The sequence below is a fragment of the Nuphar pumila genome, chromosome 5 (assembly GCF_984573655.1).
Source record: "Nuphar pumila chromosome 5, dmNupPumi1.hap1.1, whole genome shotgun sequence".
Lineage (NCBI taxonomy): Eukaryota > Viridiplantae > Streptophyta > Magnoliopsida > Nymphaeales > Nymphaeaceae > Nuphar > Nuphar pumila.
Window position 1 is genome coordinate 115,105,535 of NC_143253.1, and position 20,977 is coordinate 115,126,511.

General features: G+C 39.1%; 1 protein-coding gene across 2 annotated transcripts in view; it reads right to left on the reverse strand.

Annotated features, from left to right (window-relative positions):
- LOC149838252 (mitogen-activated protein kinase kinase kinase 3-like) overlaps nucleotides 1–20,648 on the reverse strand; it is a 41,378-nt gene extending 20,730 nt beyond the window's left edge. The window contains exons 1-2 of one of the 2 annotated variants that reach the window (XM_090006475.1): nucleotides 20,124–20,648; nucleotides 18,021–18,338 (exon numbers count right to left, since the gene is read on the reverse strand). In XM_090006475.1, the coding sequence (XP_089862601.1) occupies nucleotides 18,021–18,338; nucleotides 20,124–20,473 (668 nt within the window). In that variant the 5' untranslated portion in view covers nucleotides 20,474–20,648. Of the gene's footprint in view, nucleotides 1–18,020; nucleotides 18,345–20,123 lie in introns of both variants that reach the window. The other variant, XM_090006474.1, reaches the window with a different exon arrangement.
- Nucleotides 20,649–20,977: the final 329 nt, after the last annotated feature.

The following is a 20,977-nucleotide window of genomic DNA, read 5'->3' on the forward strand; positions in this document are numbered from 1 at the left end:
ATGATTGAAATGCCATGTGATCTGAGATTTTGAAAGCATGTGATAAATGTTTAAGTTCAATAGTGAACTATGGTTCATGGAACCGTATTGGTGAAATGGGAGATTTTATAATTTGAATACCATATAAAGCGATGTGATGCTTATTCATGATATCTCTCTCTCTCTCTCTCTCTCTCTATATATATATATATATATATATATATATATATATATATATATATTGGTGCCCATTATTGGTGGCTATCGACCCTGAAAGCGGTCGTTTGTTTTGATGCATGCATCACTGATTATGGTACCTGTTAAGGACCTTGTCCGCAAAGGATTCTCTGTGAGGGTATGTATGATCAAGATCAGGTAATCCGACTAAAGTGGTGAATCTTTGTGAGGAAGTACACTGTCCAAGATCCAGTAGCCGCAAAGACAGTAAATTCTTGTGAGGAAGTATATTGTCTAAGACCAGGTAAACCATTTAGGGCGGTAATTCCTTGTGAGGTCGTACATTTCCCAGACTAGGTGATCCAACGTGGAACTTGTAGATTTTGATTTCGTAGAGAATTATGGTGTGTTAGGATGCTCTTCTGAGAGCATTTGATATAGACAGTTATGAACATTTAAATTTGGCTTTCTATTGTAGCATGATTATACTGGTTTTAGATTAGAAAATCGGATCCTTACTGATTCTAGATCTTGATACGAGAATATGTTTTTGTCTTCTATGAAAGTTGGGGTCATTCTAAGAAAGATAACTTAAGCGAAGATAGGACAACTGGTCGCGCAAGGCCTTGAGATATGAGGATAGGTTGAGGTATATTCCGGACAAAGACTCTGTTAGAAATAGCAGGGACAACGAACGACAACCTGATTATGATAAAGTACAGAAACCCCTGTTCAAGGAACATAAACAAACTAGAGCAATGTCTCGTTTTGTCTATTCATTTGTATCGAATCTAGTAGAAGGTGACGAATAAACATTTTTATAGTCTTCTGCCAAACCCTTTTTGTAGCTCCATATAAACCCTTGCGAAGACATAAATTATTAACAAAATCACCCACATTTTGTTCAATCGAGTTGTTGGCTTCGAACCTTGCTCAAGAACTCATTATGAGTTGTCTTGATTACTTTAAAAGCATACGTTTTTGGGATCACTCACACATACGATGCATCCTCATTAACAGCGATTACCTACGAACAGGATCCTTGCGGATAATCCTTAAATGAAATTTCGCGGACAAAATTCCTTTAAGAGGGGGTAGGATGTAAAACCCACGTGAAAAAAAATTGGACCCGGGACGGCCCGGGTCTGGACTCGACCTGGACCCGCTCTCGTTAGGGCTTTAAAACCCGACGCAGGGGGAGGATTTGTTAAAAACAAACCCTCTCCCCTGTGCGCCGCAACCCCCACTCGTGCCGCTCCACCCACTCAACGGGATAAGGGGAAACCCTTGAGGGTTACCCCGACTTTCGGCCATCCTCGAGCTCTTTATGAGCATCGCAGGAGGGGAGGATAGATGCACCTCCATCTTGAGTCTCCTCCTCCTCGCTCTCCTTGCGTCGACGCCCCTTCTCGCGAACCCCGTCACCTGCTCTCGTCCCCCGCGATCGCTGTCTCTGGCGACCACTCGCCGCCGGTCTTCACCCCCTTCCACCTTCTTCTTCCCTCTACTGCGGAGGTGCCAACGACCCGCCGACCACCACCTTCTCCCTCCTCTTTGCTGTGGGCAGCGACCTCCGGCTACCTCGCTGACGGCCGCCACCCACCTTTCTTCTCCTCAGGTAACCCCCCCCCCTGTTGCTTATTGTGTCGACAGGGGGCTCCGCTCCCCCTGTCCCTCTTTTCTTGCCGATAGGGGGTGGAGCCCCTGCCGTTCATTGTGTCGACAGGGGGCTCCGCTCCCCCTGTCCCTTTTTCCTTGCCGGCAGGAGGGCAGAGCCCCTGCCGTTCATTGTGTCGACAGAGGGGCTCCGCTCCCCCTGTCCCTCTTTTCTTGCCGGCAGGGGGGCGGAGCCCCTGCCATTCATTGTATCGACAAGGGGCTCTGCTCCCCCTGTCCCTTTTTCCTTGCCAGCAGGGGAGCGGAGCGGAGCCCTGCCGTTCATTGTGTCGACAGGGGGCTCAGTTCCCCTTGTCCCTCATTCCTTGTCGGCAGGGGGGCAGAGCCCCCTGCCGTTCGTGGTGTCGACAGGGGGCTCCGTTCCCCTTGTCGCTCTTGTCTTACCGACAGGGGGCTCGGCCCCCCCTTGCCGTTAGTTTTGTCAACAAGGGGGCTCCGTTCCCCCCTGTCCTTCTTGTCTTGTCGGCAGGAGGCCCCTGCCGTTTGCCTTGTTGACAGGGGGCTCCGCTCCTCCTATCTCTCTTGTTTTGCCAGCAGGGGGCTTCGCCCCGCCTTGTTGCCTCTGTCCCTCTTCTGCAGGGAGCTGAGCTCCTTGCCTACTCTCGTATTTGGAATATGGTACCACAACAGGTCTTACCAGACCCGCTTCTTATTCATATTAGGGCATATTGCTAACGTTTTAAGCATCGCAGGTTGAAGGGTGGACCTTGCTCGCCCTCCGTGGCTTGAGTTCGTGCTTACCTACGCTCAGAGACTATCGCAACCTCGCAACTTTCCAAGGTAGGGTAAAGTCGCACAAAGGGCAATAGATGAACCTAATTAAGTTGAAATAATTAAGATGCTCATGCTAGACATGCTTAGAGTTATATTGCTTCTGCATTGCGTATTTTCTTGTCTGCATGCTCATGGGTCGAAGTACAATTTCATTTTTCGATTATTATTTTGAATAGTGGTTTATGAGTTTGAGGTGTGGTTTCGTACTTCTTGAAATACATATGCCCTTGTTTGCTTGCATACATTTTTGCCTGCACGTTTCCTTTGAGTGAGGTACGACTTTGTGTCTCATATATTACTTATGACCTTATGTGTTTGCCTATCTAAGTGGCCAAGGTATGGTTTTGGTACCTCGTGTATTACTTATGTGCTTTTCCCTCGATGTGCGACATCGCAAGTCGAGAGTTGCTTGTTGTCATGTTATAACCTGCATATGCTCATATTTATGGTAAATATGTACTTACATAAATGTAGTCTTGTGCCTATCCGGATTTCACTTGTTTTCAAAACACTAGAAGTTGTGCTTGTGCATTTCAGTTCTTTAAAAGCGAGTTTCCTTCTGCGAACCCAGTGCTCTTCAAATTGCACAACTTTTGCAAAGTTAAGTTTTAAGTCTCGCAGGATTGCGAAGTCACATTTGGGCCCTCCTAAGTCAACACACTTGGGAGAAATGTTTTATAACCCTAATTTGAGTTACGACCCAATTCGAATAACCCCGATCAGGGGCATGAGCCTATGAGTGAGTGGGGTTCTTTTAAAGGACCCATTCTTCATTTATTAAATCTAGTGTCACGCGTCGTGCGAATCATGTCGATATTAAGATAAAATTTGGATGCAAGATTGATAGTGATGTGCCTTATGTGAATGACTCAATGTGGCATTGTGGCTTTTAAGGATGAATCGTGCCAAATGAGCACTCCTATATTCTTTGGATCGTTATGAAGTTGTGTGTTGGGGGTTCCTTATGAGAAGCCCAAGCACCTCCCTTTTTCAGTGTAGCGTACTCTTAGACATGCACAACATGTTAAATACTTTGTTGATCGGACGAGAGATCCGAGACGACCTTGCATCATGAAATATGCAAAATATTGTTGAAATGAATTCAAGACTTATCTTGCCAAATTGTGTTGTATTAATTCTTTTTGCAGATAATATCTGTTGGTTTTTTTTTGTGAAACCATTTCTCTTTCATCGTAGTCGTACTTTTGACAAGTTCGACCGTACTTTTTGACAGGTACGTCTTCTTACGTTGCGATGATTGAATGAGTAGGTTGTGGCAACCTCGAAGAGTGCAAATAACAATATGCTGAGATCACCTAAATAGGTGATGATTCCGCCTTCACTGACAAGATACTCGAGTTGGGTCGAAAGACCAGAGTACGTAGAATGAGTCTTCAGTTAACTACCCTTGATGTACTCATTCGAACCGCTGACTCCTGTCAGGAGTAGGGATGGCAGTGGACCGGGGGAAAGCGGGGCCCTGCCCCGCCTCGCCCCGTCCCCGCCCCGACCACTTTTCCCCGCAATATCTCTGCCCTGCCTCATCCTCGTTTGAACCGGGGATGGAGGACATGAAACGGGGATGAAGGCAGGGGTGGAGGATAAAATCTTGAGGCGAGGCGGGGGTGGAGACCTTGTCCCCCGCCCCATTGCCATCCTTGGTCAGGAGAGATGACATGAATGTACAAAAACTTCGATGGACAAGCCATTAATGACAGTTACGAGCAAAAGACTCGGCTTCCCCAGTCATCGGAGTTAGGGGAAGAGGATTACCGTAATTATCCTAGGTGGTAGCCCTTCATGTTCATGATGCATCCATTGTTTATTGCTGCTTTGGGGATTTCTCTCTTGGTCATCGACCGTCCCCTTAGGTGCGGACTCAGTCAGCTATATCCGGGTTATCATAAAATACATAGTATAATAAACCCCCAAATCAGTCTAGGTTGTTTCTAGAGTCGTGCCTTGTGCGTACCCACTTGGCCAGTTAATATCGAAACATAATTTAAATCTGATCACACAATTTGTTGAGTTATGCACGTATGAAGGTTATAGTGTGCGACGGGTTCAATACTTATGGAATTGTGTGTGTGGTTGATGTAACATTGTATTTTGCTAGTTAAATTTCTTATGCAGTTCTTTGTTTGTAATAGTTAGCCTACTCGTGCCAGTGAAATGCTTGTAATAATTTTAGCATCGTGCTCATGATAGTTTGTTCCATGACTCTGTTGAAAGCAAATTGCTATTTAATTGCCTATCTATTTGACATATTAAATTATTCTGCTTAATTATGTTCTATATTATCCTGTCTGTGCACCTACCAGTTTTTAGTGAAACTGACCCATTTTATGGGCATGTGATGGATAGGTAATGCAGTCTACGATGACAAGATGGCGTGATGTGATCAAGATAGAGCTCTTTCTCTAACGTTTCGCTCCTAAGGACACGGTAAATTTATGAAGTGTATTTCAAAAATTCTCTTTTAATTAAACCTTGAGTTGCTAAAACTGTTTTAGTAAACTTCTTTCTGGTTTCAACAAAAATAATGAGTTGTAAAATCCCATGAACAAATTCTCAATTATCGAAATTGCATTTTGAAACCATTTGATTTCAATAATTGTGCGGAATTCGACAAAGGAAAGTTTACACTATAATGCGCTCAAGGTCCATTGACTTGTGGTTTTAAAAATATCATTTTCCGCTGAAGTACTATTTAAACTCTGATAATCGTATGATTTCAAAGCTTTCTAAACTATTCTAAAAGTTAAAGTCCTGGATTTTTGGGGCGTTACAGGTATTATAGTCTTTGCACATTGTTTTAATAAACAATGTATTTTTTCCTTTTTCCTTTTTTCTTTTTTTTTATCTTTTTTATTTTGAATTCACGCCAAAAGGGAGCCCCACAATAGAGTCGGCCCCCCCCTGTTAAAACATATGTAATAATACCATAATACCCGATAGGGGTATTATGGTCATTTCACAAAGTACCCCATAGGGGTACTTATTTTGTTTCTCGTATTTCACTATTTTTTATTTTTCTTTTTAATTTTATTTTTGTATTTTTTGGATACCAAAAAGGGGCCCCACAATGGAGTCGTTGGGGCCCCCAACGGTCACATATGTGACCGTTGGGGGCTCCCAACGACTCTATTGGGAGCCCCTTTGGTCTCCTCTTCTTATAAATAGGGGGAACCCCCCATGTATGTTGTATTGCTCTTGAGAGCTCCTCTTCAATAATAGTGATATTATTTTTCATGTGTGTAGCCTTTTTTATAAGGCCCTTTGTATATCCCTTAGTGGATTTTCTCTCTTGTGCTTGTTGCACTTGTCCGTGTGGGACATAGTGAATGCTTTAGCATTCTTGGTTACTTCCGCTTATTTCATTACATGGTATCAGAGCCATAAGATCTTCTAAAGGTAAAATCTTGTCTCTCTCTACTTCCTTTCTTTCTCACATCTTCCTTGTGTAGCAATGGAAGTCAAGATCGATCTATCATTCAAACTCAATGGAAAAAATTACATGATGTGGGCATCCGCAATGGAGAATAATCTCAAAGGCAAGAAGCTTTGGGGTTATGTAATGGGAACCGTTCCGGAACCCCAACTTAAGCTCACAAAGATGGAAGGAGATCAAGAGAAAGCACTTGAAGGCGATGCTCGTCTCAAGGCCATTGAAGATTATAATCATCAAATGGAAGATTGGGAGAGCAACCATGCAAAAATCCTAGCATGGTTTATGAATAATGTCGAACTTAAGGTATGTGCAAATATTGCAAAATTCCGCCGAGCAAATGAAGCTTGGTTTTTTATGAAGGGTATGTTTACCCAAAAGGATCTTGCAAGAGCTTATTTCTTGCAAGAAAAAGTAAGAACCACAAAACAAGAAGACATGAGCATACAAGATTACTATAGTGTTCTAAATCCTTTGTGGGATGAATTGGCTCTTTTAGAGCCTAAATGGGTATCTATGGAGGATGTGGTTCTAAGACAAAAACAAATGGAACAAGATAGATTGTTTCAATTTTTATTTGGGCTTCGTCCCGAATTTGAACAAGTGAGATCCTCACTTCTCCATAGATCCACGTTTCCTCCCTTAGAAGAAGCTATTGCCGAGATTACTCAAGAAGAGACTAGGCATAGCATGGGTAAAAGCATAGAGGAAGTTCTTGCCGTATCTAAACCTGGCAATCATGTTAAAACATACAAACCACCTCATTTTGGTAAGCAAGGGAGTGGTGGAAGAAAAATGATTATATGTCACCATTGTTATGAGCCGGGACATATTAAACCCGTTTGCCCAAAGCTAAATGGAGCATTCAAGCCAAAGGTGGCTTTCGTTGAAGAATCCACCACCAAAGAAGATGACGGCAAGAACGGGGATCTCAAAGATACTCTTGGACAAATCTCCTTGGCTCTTCAACAAATTTTAAAGGTCACTTCTTCCACCTCCGGTGCCGCCATTGCCTCATCATCACCTCCCGGTACGTACTCTTGGATTTTAGATTCCGGAGCTTCTTTTCACATGACCCCTCATGAAAATGCATTAACCAATGTGCACACCAATTCAAAAATGTCTTGTGTCTCTACGGCCGATGGAACTTTTCTCAAAATAAATGGTGTTGGAACTCTTGATTCTAAAAATGTTCAAAATTTCCTTGTTCCAAAAGTTAGAATAGTTCCAAAATTAAATCTTAACCTCTTTTCCGTTTCTCAAATAGCCGACCATGGATGTGAAATATCTTTCTCATCCCAAGGGTGCTTTATGCAGGATCTCCGGTCCGGGAAGCGGATTGGGCAAGGCCATAGGAAGGGCGACCTTTATTTTATGGATAATTTAATACTTCCAAATACCTCATTTTGTACTTATGTCCAAGACAAAAATATTGAAACTTGGCATAAAAGGCTTGGACATCCAAGTTACTCTAAAATGTATCTTTTTCCTTTTGGACACAAGTTTTGTAAAGAAAAAGATATCAATTGCAAAGATTGCATTTTTGGCAAAATGAAGTCTACTCCTTTTCCTATTAGATCCTTTGTGACAACAAGACCTTTTGAATTGGTGCATTCCGATGTTTGGGGGTCATCTCCGGTTCTATCTAAAGGTGGTTATTCATATTATGTTACTTTTATTGATGATTATACTAGATATGTATGGATTTATTTTCTTAACTTTAAATCGGAAGTTTTTAACTTCTTTAAAGAATTCCATGCAAAAATTCAAAATCAATTTCAAAGTCAAATATCCATTCTTAGATCCGATTCGGGTGGAGAGTACTTATCAAATGATTTTCAAGCATATCTAAAACAACATGGCATTTGTCATCAAAAATCTTGCCCAAGAACTCCTCAACAAAACGGTCTAGCGGAAAGAAAACATAGGCATATTTTGGAAACCACTAGATCCTTACTCATTTCTAAAAATATTCCTAAAAATTTTTGGGCCGAAGCCGTGTTAACCTCCACCTACTTAATCAATAGGATGCCATCTTCAAAATTGAATAATATCTCTCCTTATGAAAAACTTTTTAATATGACACCCGACTACAATCGTCTTCGGATTTTTTGGTGTAAATGCTTTGTTCTTTTACATAAAAGAGATAAATTGTCACCTAAAGCAATAGAATGTGTATTTTTAGGATATGGTGAAAATCAAAAAGGCTATAGATGCTTTGATCATAAAAACAATAAGTTATTTGTCTCCAAAGATGTAACCTTTTTAGAAGATGAAAATGGATTTGACATATTGGAAAAATCAAATGAAATTGATTATATGTTTATCAATGATCTTTTAGAAGATTCAAATGATGACTCTTTGAGTCATCCGGAAATTTTAGAAAATACTCATGATTCTCATGATGATGATGTATCACCAACTAATGGTGACAATCTCCAAGTATACACTCGGCGTGAGGAAGCCCAATCTATTAGTGCTTTAGAAAAATTCTTGCGGCTTAATGAACCCCTAGAAGAAACCTCCCTTAGGCGTTCTTCTAGAGAATCAATTCCACCTAATAGGTTTGTCTCATATGAAACTCTTTCACCTAAATATAGAGCTTGTCTAATAGCCTTGCATTCTTACTATGAACCCTCCCATTATAATCAAGCAAAAAGTATACCTCATTGGGTTGAAGCAATGAAAGTTGAACTAGATGCTTTAAATAAAGCTAAAACTTGGGAAATAGTTCACCTTCCTCCAAATAAGAAAGCTATAGGATGTCGATGGGTCTACAAAGTCAAAACAAAAAGTGATGGTTCCCTAGAGCGCTATAAAGCTAGATTAGTTGCTAAGGGATACTCACAAGAATATGGCATCGATTATGAGGAGACTTTTGCTCCCGTGGCTCGCATGACAAGCGTTAGAACTTTAATTGCGGTAGCATCATCTAAGAAATGGCCTATATTCCAATTAGATGTTAAAAACGCCTTTCTTAATGGTCAGTTGAATGAAGAAGTATATATGGACCCTCCGCCGGGAATCAGTGTTAATCAAGGTCAAACCCTTCGGTTATTAAAAGCCTTATATGGTCTTAAACAAGCCCCTAAGGCTTGGTATGATAGATTTAGTGCTATCATGTTACAATTGGGATTTCGCTCATGTTATACTGACACTGCTCTTTTTGTTAAAAATGCAGGTAATAGTATCATCATCCTTCTACTTTATGTTGATGATATGATCATCACTGGCAATGATGAAAGCGGTATTCTTAAAGTTAAAAATATGTTAAAACATAATTTTGATATGTCTGATCTGGGTTTTCTCAAGTACTTTCTTGGTATAGAAGTTGCATACTCTCCTCGAGGGTATATACTGTCACAGATGAAGCTTGCTGCCGACATATGTTCCAAATCTGGGATTTCAGATGATAAAAAGGTGGAGACTCCCGAGGTTATCAATGCTAAACTACGACTGGAGGATGGAGTTATGCTGGACGATCCTACGCCCTACAGGCAACTCATAGGCTCCCTCACCTATCTGACTATCACCAGGCCCGATATTGCTCATGCTGTGCACTCTGCAAGCCAATTTCAGCATGCTCCTACATCTGTGCATATGAGTGCTGTGCTCCGGATCATTCGATATATTAAAAATACTTTGACTAAAGGGCTATTCCTATCCTCAATCTCTTCCTTAGATTTACTAGCTTATACTGATGCTGACTGGGGAGGAAACCCAAATGATCGAATCTCAACTACTGGCTTTTGTGTGTTCCTAGGAGATTCGCTAATTGCTTGGAGGTGCAAGAAACAGCAGAAAGTCTCATTGTCTTCTACTGAAGCAGAATACAGGGCTATGGCAACCACTACAATGGAGCTGGTGTGGCTTCGAAGTCTTCTTCAAGATATGGGAGTCGAAATTACCGGGGCTTCGAAGCTTTGTTGCGACAACAAAAGTGCTATCTACATTGCCAGCAACCACACTTTCCATGAGAGGACGAAACATATTGAAATGGACTGTCATTATGTACGTGATGAATATCTTCGTGGGACAGTAACACTGCCATATGTCACTTCAGAATATCAACTTGCCGATTTCTTCACCAAAGCCCTGCCTGCTCCTCGCTTCTTGTTCCTCCTTGGCAAACTTTCGGTCATTCCCCCGTAAAGTTTGAGGGGGGGTGTTAAAACATATGTAATAATACCATAATACCCGATAGGGGTATTATGGTCATTTCACAAAGTACCCCATAGGGGTACTTATTTTGTTTCTCGTATTTCACTATTTTTTATTTTTCTTTTTAATTTTATTTTTGTATTTTTTGGATACCGAAAAGGGGCCCCACAATGGAGTCGTTGTGTGACCGTTGGGGGCTCCCAACGACTCTATTGGGAGCCCCTTTGGTCTCCTCTTCTTATAAATAGGGGGAACCCCCCATGTATGTTGTATTGCTCTTGAGAGCTCCTCTTCAATAATAGTGATATTATTTTTTATGTGTGTAGCCTTTTTTATAAGGCCCTTTGTATATCCCTTAGTGGATTTTCTCTCTTGTGCTTGTTGCACTTGTCCGTGTGGGACATAGTGAATGCTTTAGCATTCTTGGTTACTTCCGCTTATTTCATTACACCCCCCCCCCCCCCCAACGACTCTTTGGGAGCCCCCCTTTTGGCTCCTTTTTCAACCCTCTCTCTTTGTATAAATAGGGGTGTGACCCCTTGTATTCCTTAAGCATTTTTCATGCTCACTCCTTCAATAAAATAGTCTTTTTATTTTAGTTGTGCTTGTGTATATATTGTCCCGTAGTGGACTTGTGCATTGCTCTCTTTTGATATTTCTCGGTTGTTGGAGATTGTGAATGCATTTAGCATTTTTTATATTTCCACATACTTCATTACATGGTATCAGAGCCACTCGACTCTTATAAGGTAAAGTTGTGACTCTCTCTCTCTTTTATTCTCATACTTCCTTATTGAAGCAATGGAGGCTAAGATCGATCTATCATTCAAGCTAAATGGCAAAAATTACATAATGTTGACATCCGCAATGGAGAATAACCTCAAAAGGAAAAAACTTTTGGGCTATGTAATGGGGTCCATTCCGGAACCTCAACTTGAGCTCACCAAGATTGAAGGAGGTTAAAAAAAAACTCTTGAGAGAGATGCTCGCGTCAAAGCTATTGAAGATCATCAAAGAAAAGTAGAAGATTGGGGGACCAACCATGCAAAAATCCTAGCATGGTTTATGAACAATGTAGAACTCAAGGTATGTGCAAATATTGTCAAATTTCGCCAAGACAACGAGGTTTGGTTTTTTATGAAGGGTATGTATATCCAAAAAAGATCTTGCAAGAGCCCATTTCTTACAAGAAAAAGGTTAGAACTAGGATATGAGCATTCAAGATTACTATAGTGCTCTAAACCCTTTATGGGATGAGTTGACTCTTTTAGAGCCAAAATGGGTTTCTATAGAGGATATTGAACTAAGACAAAAACAAATGTAACAAGATCGATTGTTCCAATTTTTGTTTGGTCCACGTCCCGAATTTGAGCAAGTTAGGTTTTCATTCCTCCATAGATCTATTTTTTCTCCTATTGAAGATGTCATAGCCGAAATTACTCAAGAAGAAACTAGGCTTGGCATGAGTAAAAGCATTGATGAAGTGCTTGTCGTATCCAAACCCGACAACAATGTCAAAACATACAAACCACCTCACTTTAAAAAGCAAGGCAACTATGGTGGAGAAAGAAAAATTATTGTATGTCATCATTGCCATGAGTCAGGATACATTAAACCCGTTTGCCCGAAACTAAATGGGACATTCAAGCCTAAGGTGGCTTCTCTTAAAGAATCTACTACCAAAGAAGATGAAAGCAAGAGCGGAAACCTCAAAGAAACGCTTGGTCAAATTTCTATGGCTCTTCAATAAATTCTCAAAGTCACTTCCTCTACATCAGGTGCGGCCATTACATCTACTTCACCTCTCGGTACGTATTCTTGGATCTTAGACTCCGGAGCCTCATTTCATATGACCCCACATGAGAATGCATTAACCGATGTATGCACCAATTCAAGAGGTTCATGTGTTTCCACGGTTAATGAAACTTTTTTAAAAATCACAAGTATTGAAACTCTTGATTCTAAAAATTCTCAAAATCTTTTTGTTCTAAAAGTTAGAGTTGTTCCAAAATTAAATCTAAATCTTTTTTTAGTTTCCCAAATTGCCGACCATGTATGTGAAATATCTTTCTCATCTAATGGATGCTATGTGCAGGATCTCCAGTCCGGGAAGCGAATTGGACAAGGCCATAGGAAATGAGACTTCTACTATGTGGATCATCTAAACCTTCCTATAAACTCTTTTTGCACTTATGTCCAAGATAAAAACATTGAAACTTGGCATAAAAGACTTGGACATCCAAGTTATTTGAAAATGTATCTTTTTCCATTTAGAAACAAATTTTGTAAGGAAAAAGACATCTATTGCAAAGATTGCATTTTTGGGAAAATGAAATCTATTCCATTTCCAACTAGAATTTTTCTCTCTTCAAGACCTTTTGAATTGGTGCACTCGGATGTTTGGGGTCCATCTCCGGTTATGTCTAAAGGTGGTTACTCTTATTATGTCACTTTCATCGATGACTTCACGAGATATGTTTGGATTTACCTCCTTAGTCATAAATCAGAAGTGTTTTCCTTTTTTAAAGAATTTCATATAAAAATATAAAATCAATTTCAAAGTAATATATCCATTCTCAGATCTGATTCTGGTGGAAAATACTTGTCTATTGAATTTTAAAATTATTTAAAACAAAATAGAATTTGTCATCAGAAGTTGTGTCCTAGGACTTCACAACAAAATGGACTAGCGGAAAGAAAACATAGGCATATTATCGAAACTGCTAGAACTTTACTTGTATCTAAAAATATTCCAAAAAGCTTTTGGGCCGAACCAGTCTTAACGTCAACATATTTGATTAATAGAATGTCTTCTTCTAAACTAAAGAATGCCTCTCCATATGAAAACTTTTTAAATTCCCTCCTGACTTCAATCGTCTTCGCATCTTTGGTTGTAAATGTTTTGTTCTCTTGCATAAGAGAGACAAGTTATCTCCAAAAGCAATTGAATGTGTTTTTCTAGGTTATGAAAAAAATAAAAAAGGCTATAGATGTTTTGATTTAAAAATAACAAATTATGTTTCAAAAGATGTAACATTTTTGAAAGATAAGAATGAATTTGAAAAGTTAGATAACCAAAATAAAGTTGATTACATGTTTCTACATGACCTTATTGATGATGAATATGATGATTCCATGAATCATCTTGAAGATATAGAGGATATATGTGATGTATCCAATATTGATATATCACCATCTAATGGTGATATCAGTAATGAAAACATTAATGTTTATACCAGAAGAGATCAAGAAAGGCCTGTCAGTGCCCTGGAGAAATTTTCTCATCTCACTGAATCTTCAGAAGAAAATCCTATTAGAAGATCTTCTAGAGAATCAATCCCACCTAATAGGTTTGTGTCATATGAGTCTCTTACTCCTAGCTATCAAACATGTTTGTTAACACTACATTCATATTATGAACTGACTCATTATAATCAAGCCAAAACTATACCACATTGGGTTGAAGCCATAGAAATTGAGTTAGATGCCTTAAAAAAGGCCAATACTTGGAAAATTGTAACCCTACCTCCTCATAAAAAATCTATTGGATGTCGATGGGTCTTTAAGGTTAAAACAAAAAACGATGGATCCTTAGAAAGATATAAAGCTAGATTAGTGGCTAAAGGATATGCGCAGGAATATGGAATTGACTACGAGAAAACATTTGCACCTGTAGCCAGAATGACAAGTGTTAGAACTTTAATAGCTGTCGCATCAACCAAGAAATAGCCTATATATCAACTTGATATGAATAATGCATTTTTAAATAAAAATCTAATTGAAGAAGTCTATATGGATCCGCCACCTGGAGTTTACATTGGATAAGGTCAAACTCTTAAACTTTTAAAAGCCTTATATGGTCTTAAGCAAACCCCCAAGGCTTGGTATGATTGATTTAGTGATATCATGAACAAATCGAGTTTTCGTTCGTGTTATATTGACACTGCTCTCTTTGTGAAAAGTGTAGGTACGAATATTGTTATCTTGTTGCTTTATGTTGATGACATGATTATCACAAAAAATGATCAACATAATATTGTTAATGTTAAAAATATGCTAAAAAGATAGTTTTGACATGTCTGCTTTAGGTTTTCTTCGATATTTTCTTGGCATTGAGGTTGCATATTCTCTCCGAGGATATATATTGTCACAAATGAAACTTGTTGCAGATATATGTGTCAAGTCTGGTATTTCAGATGATAAAAAGGTGGAGACTCAAGAAGTAATCAATGCAAAATTAAGGTTGGAGAATGAGGTTCTTCTAGAAGATCCCACACCATACAGACAACTCATTGGATCTCTCACATATCTTATTATCACCAGACCTGACATCGCTCATGTTGTTCACTCTGCTAGCCAATTTCAGCATGCCCCTACAACTGTGCATATGAGTGTTGTGTTCCGGATCATCCGATACATCAAAAATACTAAAACTAAAGGGCTATTTCTATTCTCCTCTTCTTCGTTAAAGTTACTTGCTTATACTGATGCAGATTGGGGAGGTAATGCTAATGATAGAATCTCAACTACTGACTTTTGTGTCTTTTTTAGGAGATTCTTTAATTGCTTGGAGATGCAAGAAGCAATAGAAACTCTCAATATCCTCTACTAAAGTTGAGTACCGGGCTATAGCAACTACTACAATGGAACTTGTGTGGCTTCGAAGTCTTCTCAAAGATATGGGAATAGACATTACTGGCGCCTCAAAACTGTGTTGCGATAATAAAAGTGTCATTTATATTGTCAGCAATCACACCTTCCATGAACGGACCAAACATATTGAAATGGATTGCCACTATATTCGAGATGAGTATCTACGTAGAACAGTTGCATTGCCATATGTCACATCAGAATATCAGTTAGCGAATTTTTTCACTAAAGCACTTCCTACGTCTCGCTTTATGTTTCTCCTTGACAAACTTTCCGTCATCACCTTGTAAAGTTTGAGGGGGGGGGTGTTAAATCATATGTATAAGACTATAATACCCGATAGGGGTATTATAGTCTTTTCACATTGTTTTAATAGCAATGTATTTTTTTCTTTTTTTTTCCTTTTTCTTTTTTTTATCTTTTTTATTTTGAATTCAAGCCAAAAGGGGGGCCCACAATAGAATCATTGGGGCCCCCAACGGTCACAAATGTGATCGTTGGGGGCTCCCAACGACTCTTTGGGAGCCCCCCTTTTGGCTCCTTTTTCAGCCATCTCTCTTTGTATAAATAGGGGTGTGACCCCTTGTATTCCTTAAGCATTTTTCATGCTCACCCTTTCAATAAAAGAGTCTTTTTATTTTAGTTGTGCTTGTGTATGTATTGTCCCATAGTGGACTTGTGTATTGCTCTCTTTTGATATTTCTCGGTTGTTGGAAATTGTGAATGCATTTAGCATTCTTTATATTTTTGCATACTTCATTACAGTGCTATGTAGTAGAAAGTGGTAGTTGAAAAAAAGAAAAAGGTACACTTTCTTTAAAATAACATAAATCAACATAAACCATCTTCTTATGAAGGCAACACTTTTTAAGAGAAAAGAAAAAGATCTTAGTTGTCAAAAGCGGCGCCTAGGCGTCCTAGGCACAACCCCACCGCTTGGGCTTATGGGTTGGGGGGGGGGGGGGCTTTTTTCTTGACTAGGGGCTGCCTAGGCTGAAGGGACACATATGTACAACAACAACTACGCCTTCATCCCAAAACAATTGGGGTCGGCAATATGAACCAAAAAAGAAAATCATTCTGGGTCTTCCACATGAATCCTTCTCCTCCAATCATTTTTATCCAATGCCATGTCCTCGGTGAGGTTCAAAGCATTCATATCCTTTCCTATCACCTCCATCCATGTCTTCAAGGGCCTACCTCGACCTCTTTTAACTAATATATTTTTCCATTTCTCCATCCTTCTAACTGGAGCATCATTAGGCCTTCGCCGAATATGTCCAAACCACCGTAAACGATTCTCTCTCATCTTATTTTCAATAGGTGCAACGCCTACCTTCTTACGTATCTCCTCGTTCCGAATCTTATCTTTTATTGTATTTTCACACATCCATCTCAGCTACACTCATTTTTTGAATATGATGTCTCTTGGCAGCCCAACATTCCGTACCATATAGTAAAGCGGGCCTAATAGTCGTCTTATAAAACTTTCCCTTCAACCGCAATGGCATTCTACAATCGCACAACACTCCAGTTGCACTCTTCCATTTCATCTACCCAACCTTTATCCTATGATTTACATCTCCATCAATTTCTCCATACTTTTGAATGATAGATCCCAAATATTTGAAACAATCATCCACCGGTATTTCTTGCTCACCAAGCTTCAATAGACTCCCATCACTACTTCGTTGGGAGTGTAGTGAAGGGACACATATGTAATTTTTTTATTTTGTTGGGTTGAAAATGGATCTGATATTCGATCTACATTTAAATCCATGTTTTATTTCAGATTCAGATTTAGATCTGGCCCGTGTTTGACCCGTTTTCACCCCTATTAAGGCAAATATAAAGGGGGAAGGGCCTAGCCTCTCTCTCTCTCTTGTGCACGCGCGGGGGTCATGGCTGCAAGAAGAAGAACCCTTCCCCTTTTTTGTTCTCTCTCTCTCTCTCTCAGATCATGGTTGCGAGAAGAAGAAGACCTGATATTCTTTTTTTCTTTCTTCCTTTTTTTCTCCTCTTCTTCGTTTCTTCTTCCTCCTGCTCTTCTTTTCTTATTCTTCTTTTCCTATTTTTCCACCATCTTCTTCTTTCCTTTTTCCTTTCCTTTTTTTTTCTTGGTTTTGTTTTCTCCTCTTCTTTTTCTTCCTCCACTGACCTCACGCCCTGTACCCTCTTTTTTTCATTTTCTTCTTTTTCCCTTCTTCTTCCCTTTTCTTTTTTTCTTGTTGTTTTTTTCTTCTCCGCTTCTTTTTCTTCCTCCTCTGACCTCACACCCTCTTTTCCTTCTTTTCTCCCCTTTCCTTTTTTCCACTTTTTCCTTCTTCCCTTTTTTTTCCTTCTCCTTTTCTTCTTCTTCCTCCTCTCACCCCTCCACTAGATTGTCTTTTTCACAAATATATATTATATAATTTATATGCAATCTGTTTTTTAGTTATATATATATATATATATATATATTCTGTGTTTTCACATATATAATAGATAATTTATATATAATATAAACTGTTTCTCAGTTATATAATCAGTGTTTATATATATATATTCAAATTGTTTATGTTTATGTTCAATGTTATGCAATTATATTATGCTGAAGTGCACACTTATACTTCATTCATAGTCACAATCATGTGTTTGTTACCTAAATTTAACAATTTATTGTGATACTTTTTACTTTTTCAACATTTTTTTCTTTTGGTCCCGACTAGGCCTTTTAGGGGTCTTTCGCCTAGGCTCCGCCTACTGCTTTCGACAACTAAGGAAAAGATGCATACAGCTTTCTTTGTTTTAGAGAAATCATACACATAAAATTTCAAGACCAACTTATCTGGTCAATGATCACAAAGAAAATCACATCTTATTCAAAGAATATATTTAGAGTTGGAATTAGCATAAATCCATGCATGGGGAGATGAGTGCATTCCTGGTCAAGGCAGGACTACATTAAGGATCTACCTGCATTAGTCATAGATGAGGTAACATGTTCTATACAAGAGAAGTCCTTGCTGTGTGATCTACATATGATATAGTACTCATTAAGCATACAGAACTTGCAAATCTCTAGCAAATACAACAAACAGAAGCAAAGAATAGCAGCAAAAACATTAAAGGAATTCAATTTTTTTAAGAGTTGATCACAAGGAAACACAATTACCTATTGAATCCAACATAAACATGCCCAAATGTTCCTCTTCCCAGAAGTCTTCCTTTCTTCCACATCGACTTGAGATCACTGTTTGTGCAACTATTCTTTGAAAGTCCGGACCTTGTAGAACTATGTGATGTAGGTGAAGTAGAAGAACTAGCGGAACAATGCTGCGTTGGTGAAGTAGGAGAGCAAGGAAAACTTGGAGGAAGTGGTAAAGGATGACACTGAAACCTGCTGTCCTCTTGTTTTGATCTCGGAGATTCTGAACGTGAATGCAAAGGAGGCGTGGAAGCACCATGTGCCCGTAGGCCTGGGCCTGGACTTCTGTCTCTTGGAAAACAAATTTAATTTGTTAGAAAAAAATTGTAAAAGAACAAGCAAAGTAAGAAAACTTACAAAATGTATTATTTCACTGCAAATACAATGAGCTACTATTTGATAAAGAAACTTAGTGCAAAATATCCAGCTGCTTATGAAGTGCCATGAAGTTCATGTCACATTATGAACTGCTATAGTTACGTCATCCTTTTTGTTCAAAAAGAAAATAAAAGAAACAGCCATGTTACTGTTAAAAAATGCAATATAATCATATGTTGCAACCTCAAAATTCAATGGACAACAAAATATTCATATAACTTGTGTAAAAGTACAAACCAGATAATGTTAAAGAATGAATGGTTTGCTAATTCCCACAATCTCAAAAATAGACGGTAAACAAGCATCATCCAACTCTCAAGTAGCACAAAAAGTTAAGTATGTGCCAACATCACAGAATAGTATGTGACATTCATACTTTAGCGATTGCAAAAAAAAAAAAACACTCCATGTTATCATGGTAAATTAAAAGCTATGCAACAAGAAATAAAGTATAAAAAAAACACTCCATGTTATCATGGTAAATTAAAAGCTATGCAACAAGAAATAAAGTATATGCAAAATATATAGAGTTCACATAATGTAAAAATTCAAAAAGATTAAAAAACCAAAATTTCTCATGAATTGGAGAAAAAATTATAAAAATAAAAAAGTAAACTTAACTGATAATATGCATACTGGCAGCTTTCTTTGAGGATCATCAAATAACAAAAAAAAGCATTACCTCAAAGAGAGAAAAATAAACCATTTTATCAGAAAAGGAGATAAAAAAACTACCCGACTCGTTACCACTAAAATGCTTTTACAGTTCACCATTTCTTGAGTAAAGCAATTGGAAATCAAAAAAGTAATTTCTGAAAGGATCATAAATCTGATCAAATCTATCCTCAAAAGCCAAAAATGACTTGAAAAATATACTTGTCACGGTTCTAGTAAAGATTAGATCAACCAAGGAAAATTAGGCCAATTTGAATTTTCCAAAACTCATCTAATTCAAACATATGATAATAAAAAAACTGATAAATCTCATGTTTCCACCACAGCACACCAAAATTAACTGCAAACACGACCAACTTCAACGCAATTTATGGAAAATTCAGCCAATTAATTAAAACAATAAATTTCACCAACATTTTAACATGAAACATTTAAAAAGCAGAAGATATGTAAAAGGAAACGTTGAGCTATTATGGAAATGACACTTACTGTAGACAATTTAACAACATAAAAATCTCACTTGGGTGCTAAAGGAATACAATAACCACAAGAAACACAAAAATAATCAATTTCTAAAAAAAAATCAACGATGTAACTCCTCAAAACAATTAATAGGCACAAAATTCATATGTACTCTAACAAAAAACCTAGTTAATCATAGGAAATTTAAATTCCATGAAAGCCAAAATAAACTAAAACCTGAAAATTAATCTGATTCCCATGATCCTTATAAAAATTATGAGTAATTATGGAGAGATTAGAATCGATCTCTGAACTCCAAACGCCTAAAGAAAGCAAACTGCATGCCTTCTGTTTGAACTGACAAAAAGATTCACTCAAAATCAACCATAGAACAATTCAATACTGATAATTCCCGTAAATCTCATAATTATACCCGAAGAAAAAAAAATTCAAATTGAACTCGCACGAATTCAACAGCCAAAAGTTTCCAAATTCTAGTAAATAAACTCAAAAATCACGAGAAAACACTCAGAAAATCACGTTCTGTCAGTTTACCTGAAAAATGGAAGCCCTAGATCCGAGCACGAGCCCGACGAGCTCTCGCTCGAGACCGAGGAGACCAGATCCGCGGAAGAGAACACGGACGGCCTAGGGAGTGGGTGCGTCCGGCTCGCCGGATGTTCCGATTCCGATGCGAAGCCCGACGCAGGGCCGGAACTCGAGCTGAGATCGCTCTGCCTCGCGGAATTGAAGCCGACGGAGAAAGGGACGGTGGCGGCTGCGGGAGGGGAGCTAGGATTGGGATTTTCGGAGTTGGGGCTGTGCCTCGTCCTGGAGGAATCGGCGCCCTTCTTCTTCTTCTTCGCCTCCTTCGGTGAAGAAGACCTCGTCCACCATGCCGGCATGATCCCCTAACTACCTGTGACGCGCTTCAGATCCCTCCATTTCTCTAGAGAGAGAGAGAGTTGCAGAAAGAGAGAGGGAGTTGCATAGAGAGGGAGAGAGGTTGCAGAGATAGAGAGAGTTGCAGAGAGAGAGGGAGAGGGAGTTGCAGAGAAAGAGATCGAGAGAGAGACTTGTATGGTTTGGGACAGAGGCGACAGACAAGAGAGTGAAGGACAGCGAGGGTGGGTCCTCTTGTACATGGCGAAATGATCCTTTTACCCTCGTCTTCATCCTTTTTTTCAGCCTTATGGCTCAGTGATCATCTGGATAAGTGACCGGATTACGCGTTAGGGGTAAGATATTCGGGAATTCTTTTTGGGTAGTTTTGTCTTTTGCCGTGGTGACAGTTACTTTAGCGGAGGTGCGGGTGGTGACTATTTGCCAAGGGCTTAACGTTAAGACGGAGGAGATTTGTGGAAGGATTTGCGTGTGAGATACCACTTTACCCTTCGGGTGATTAGGAA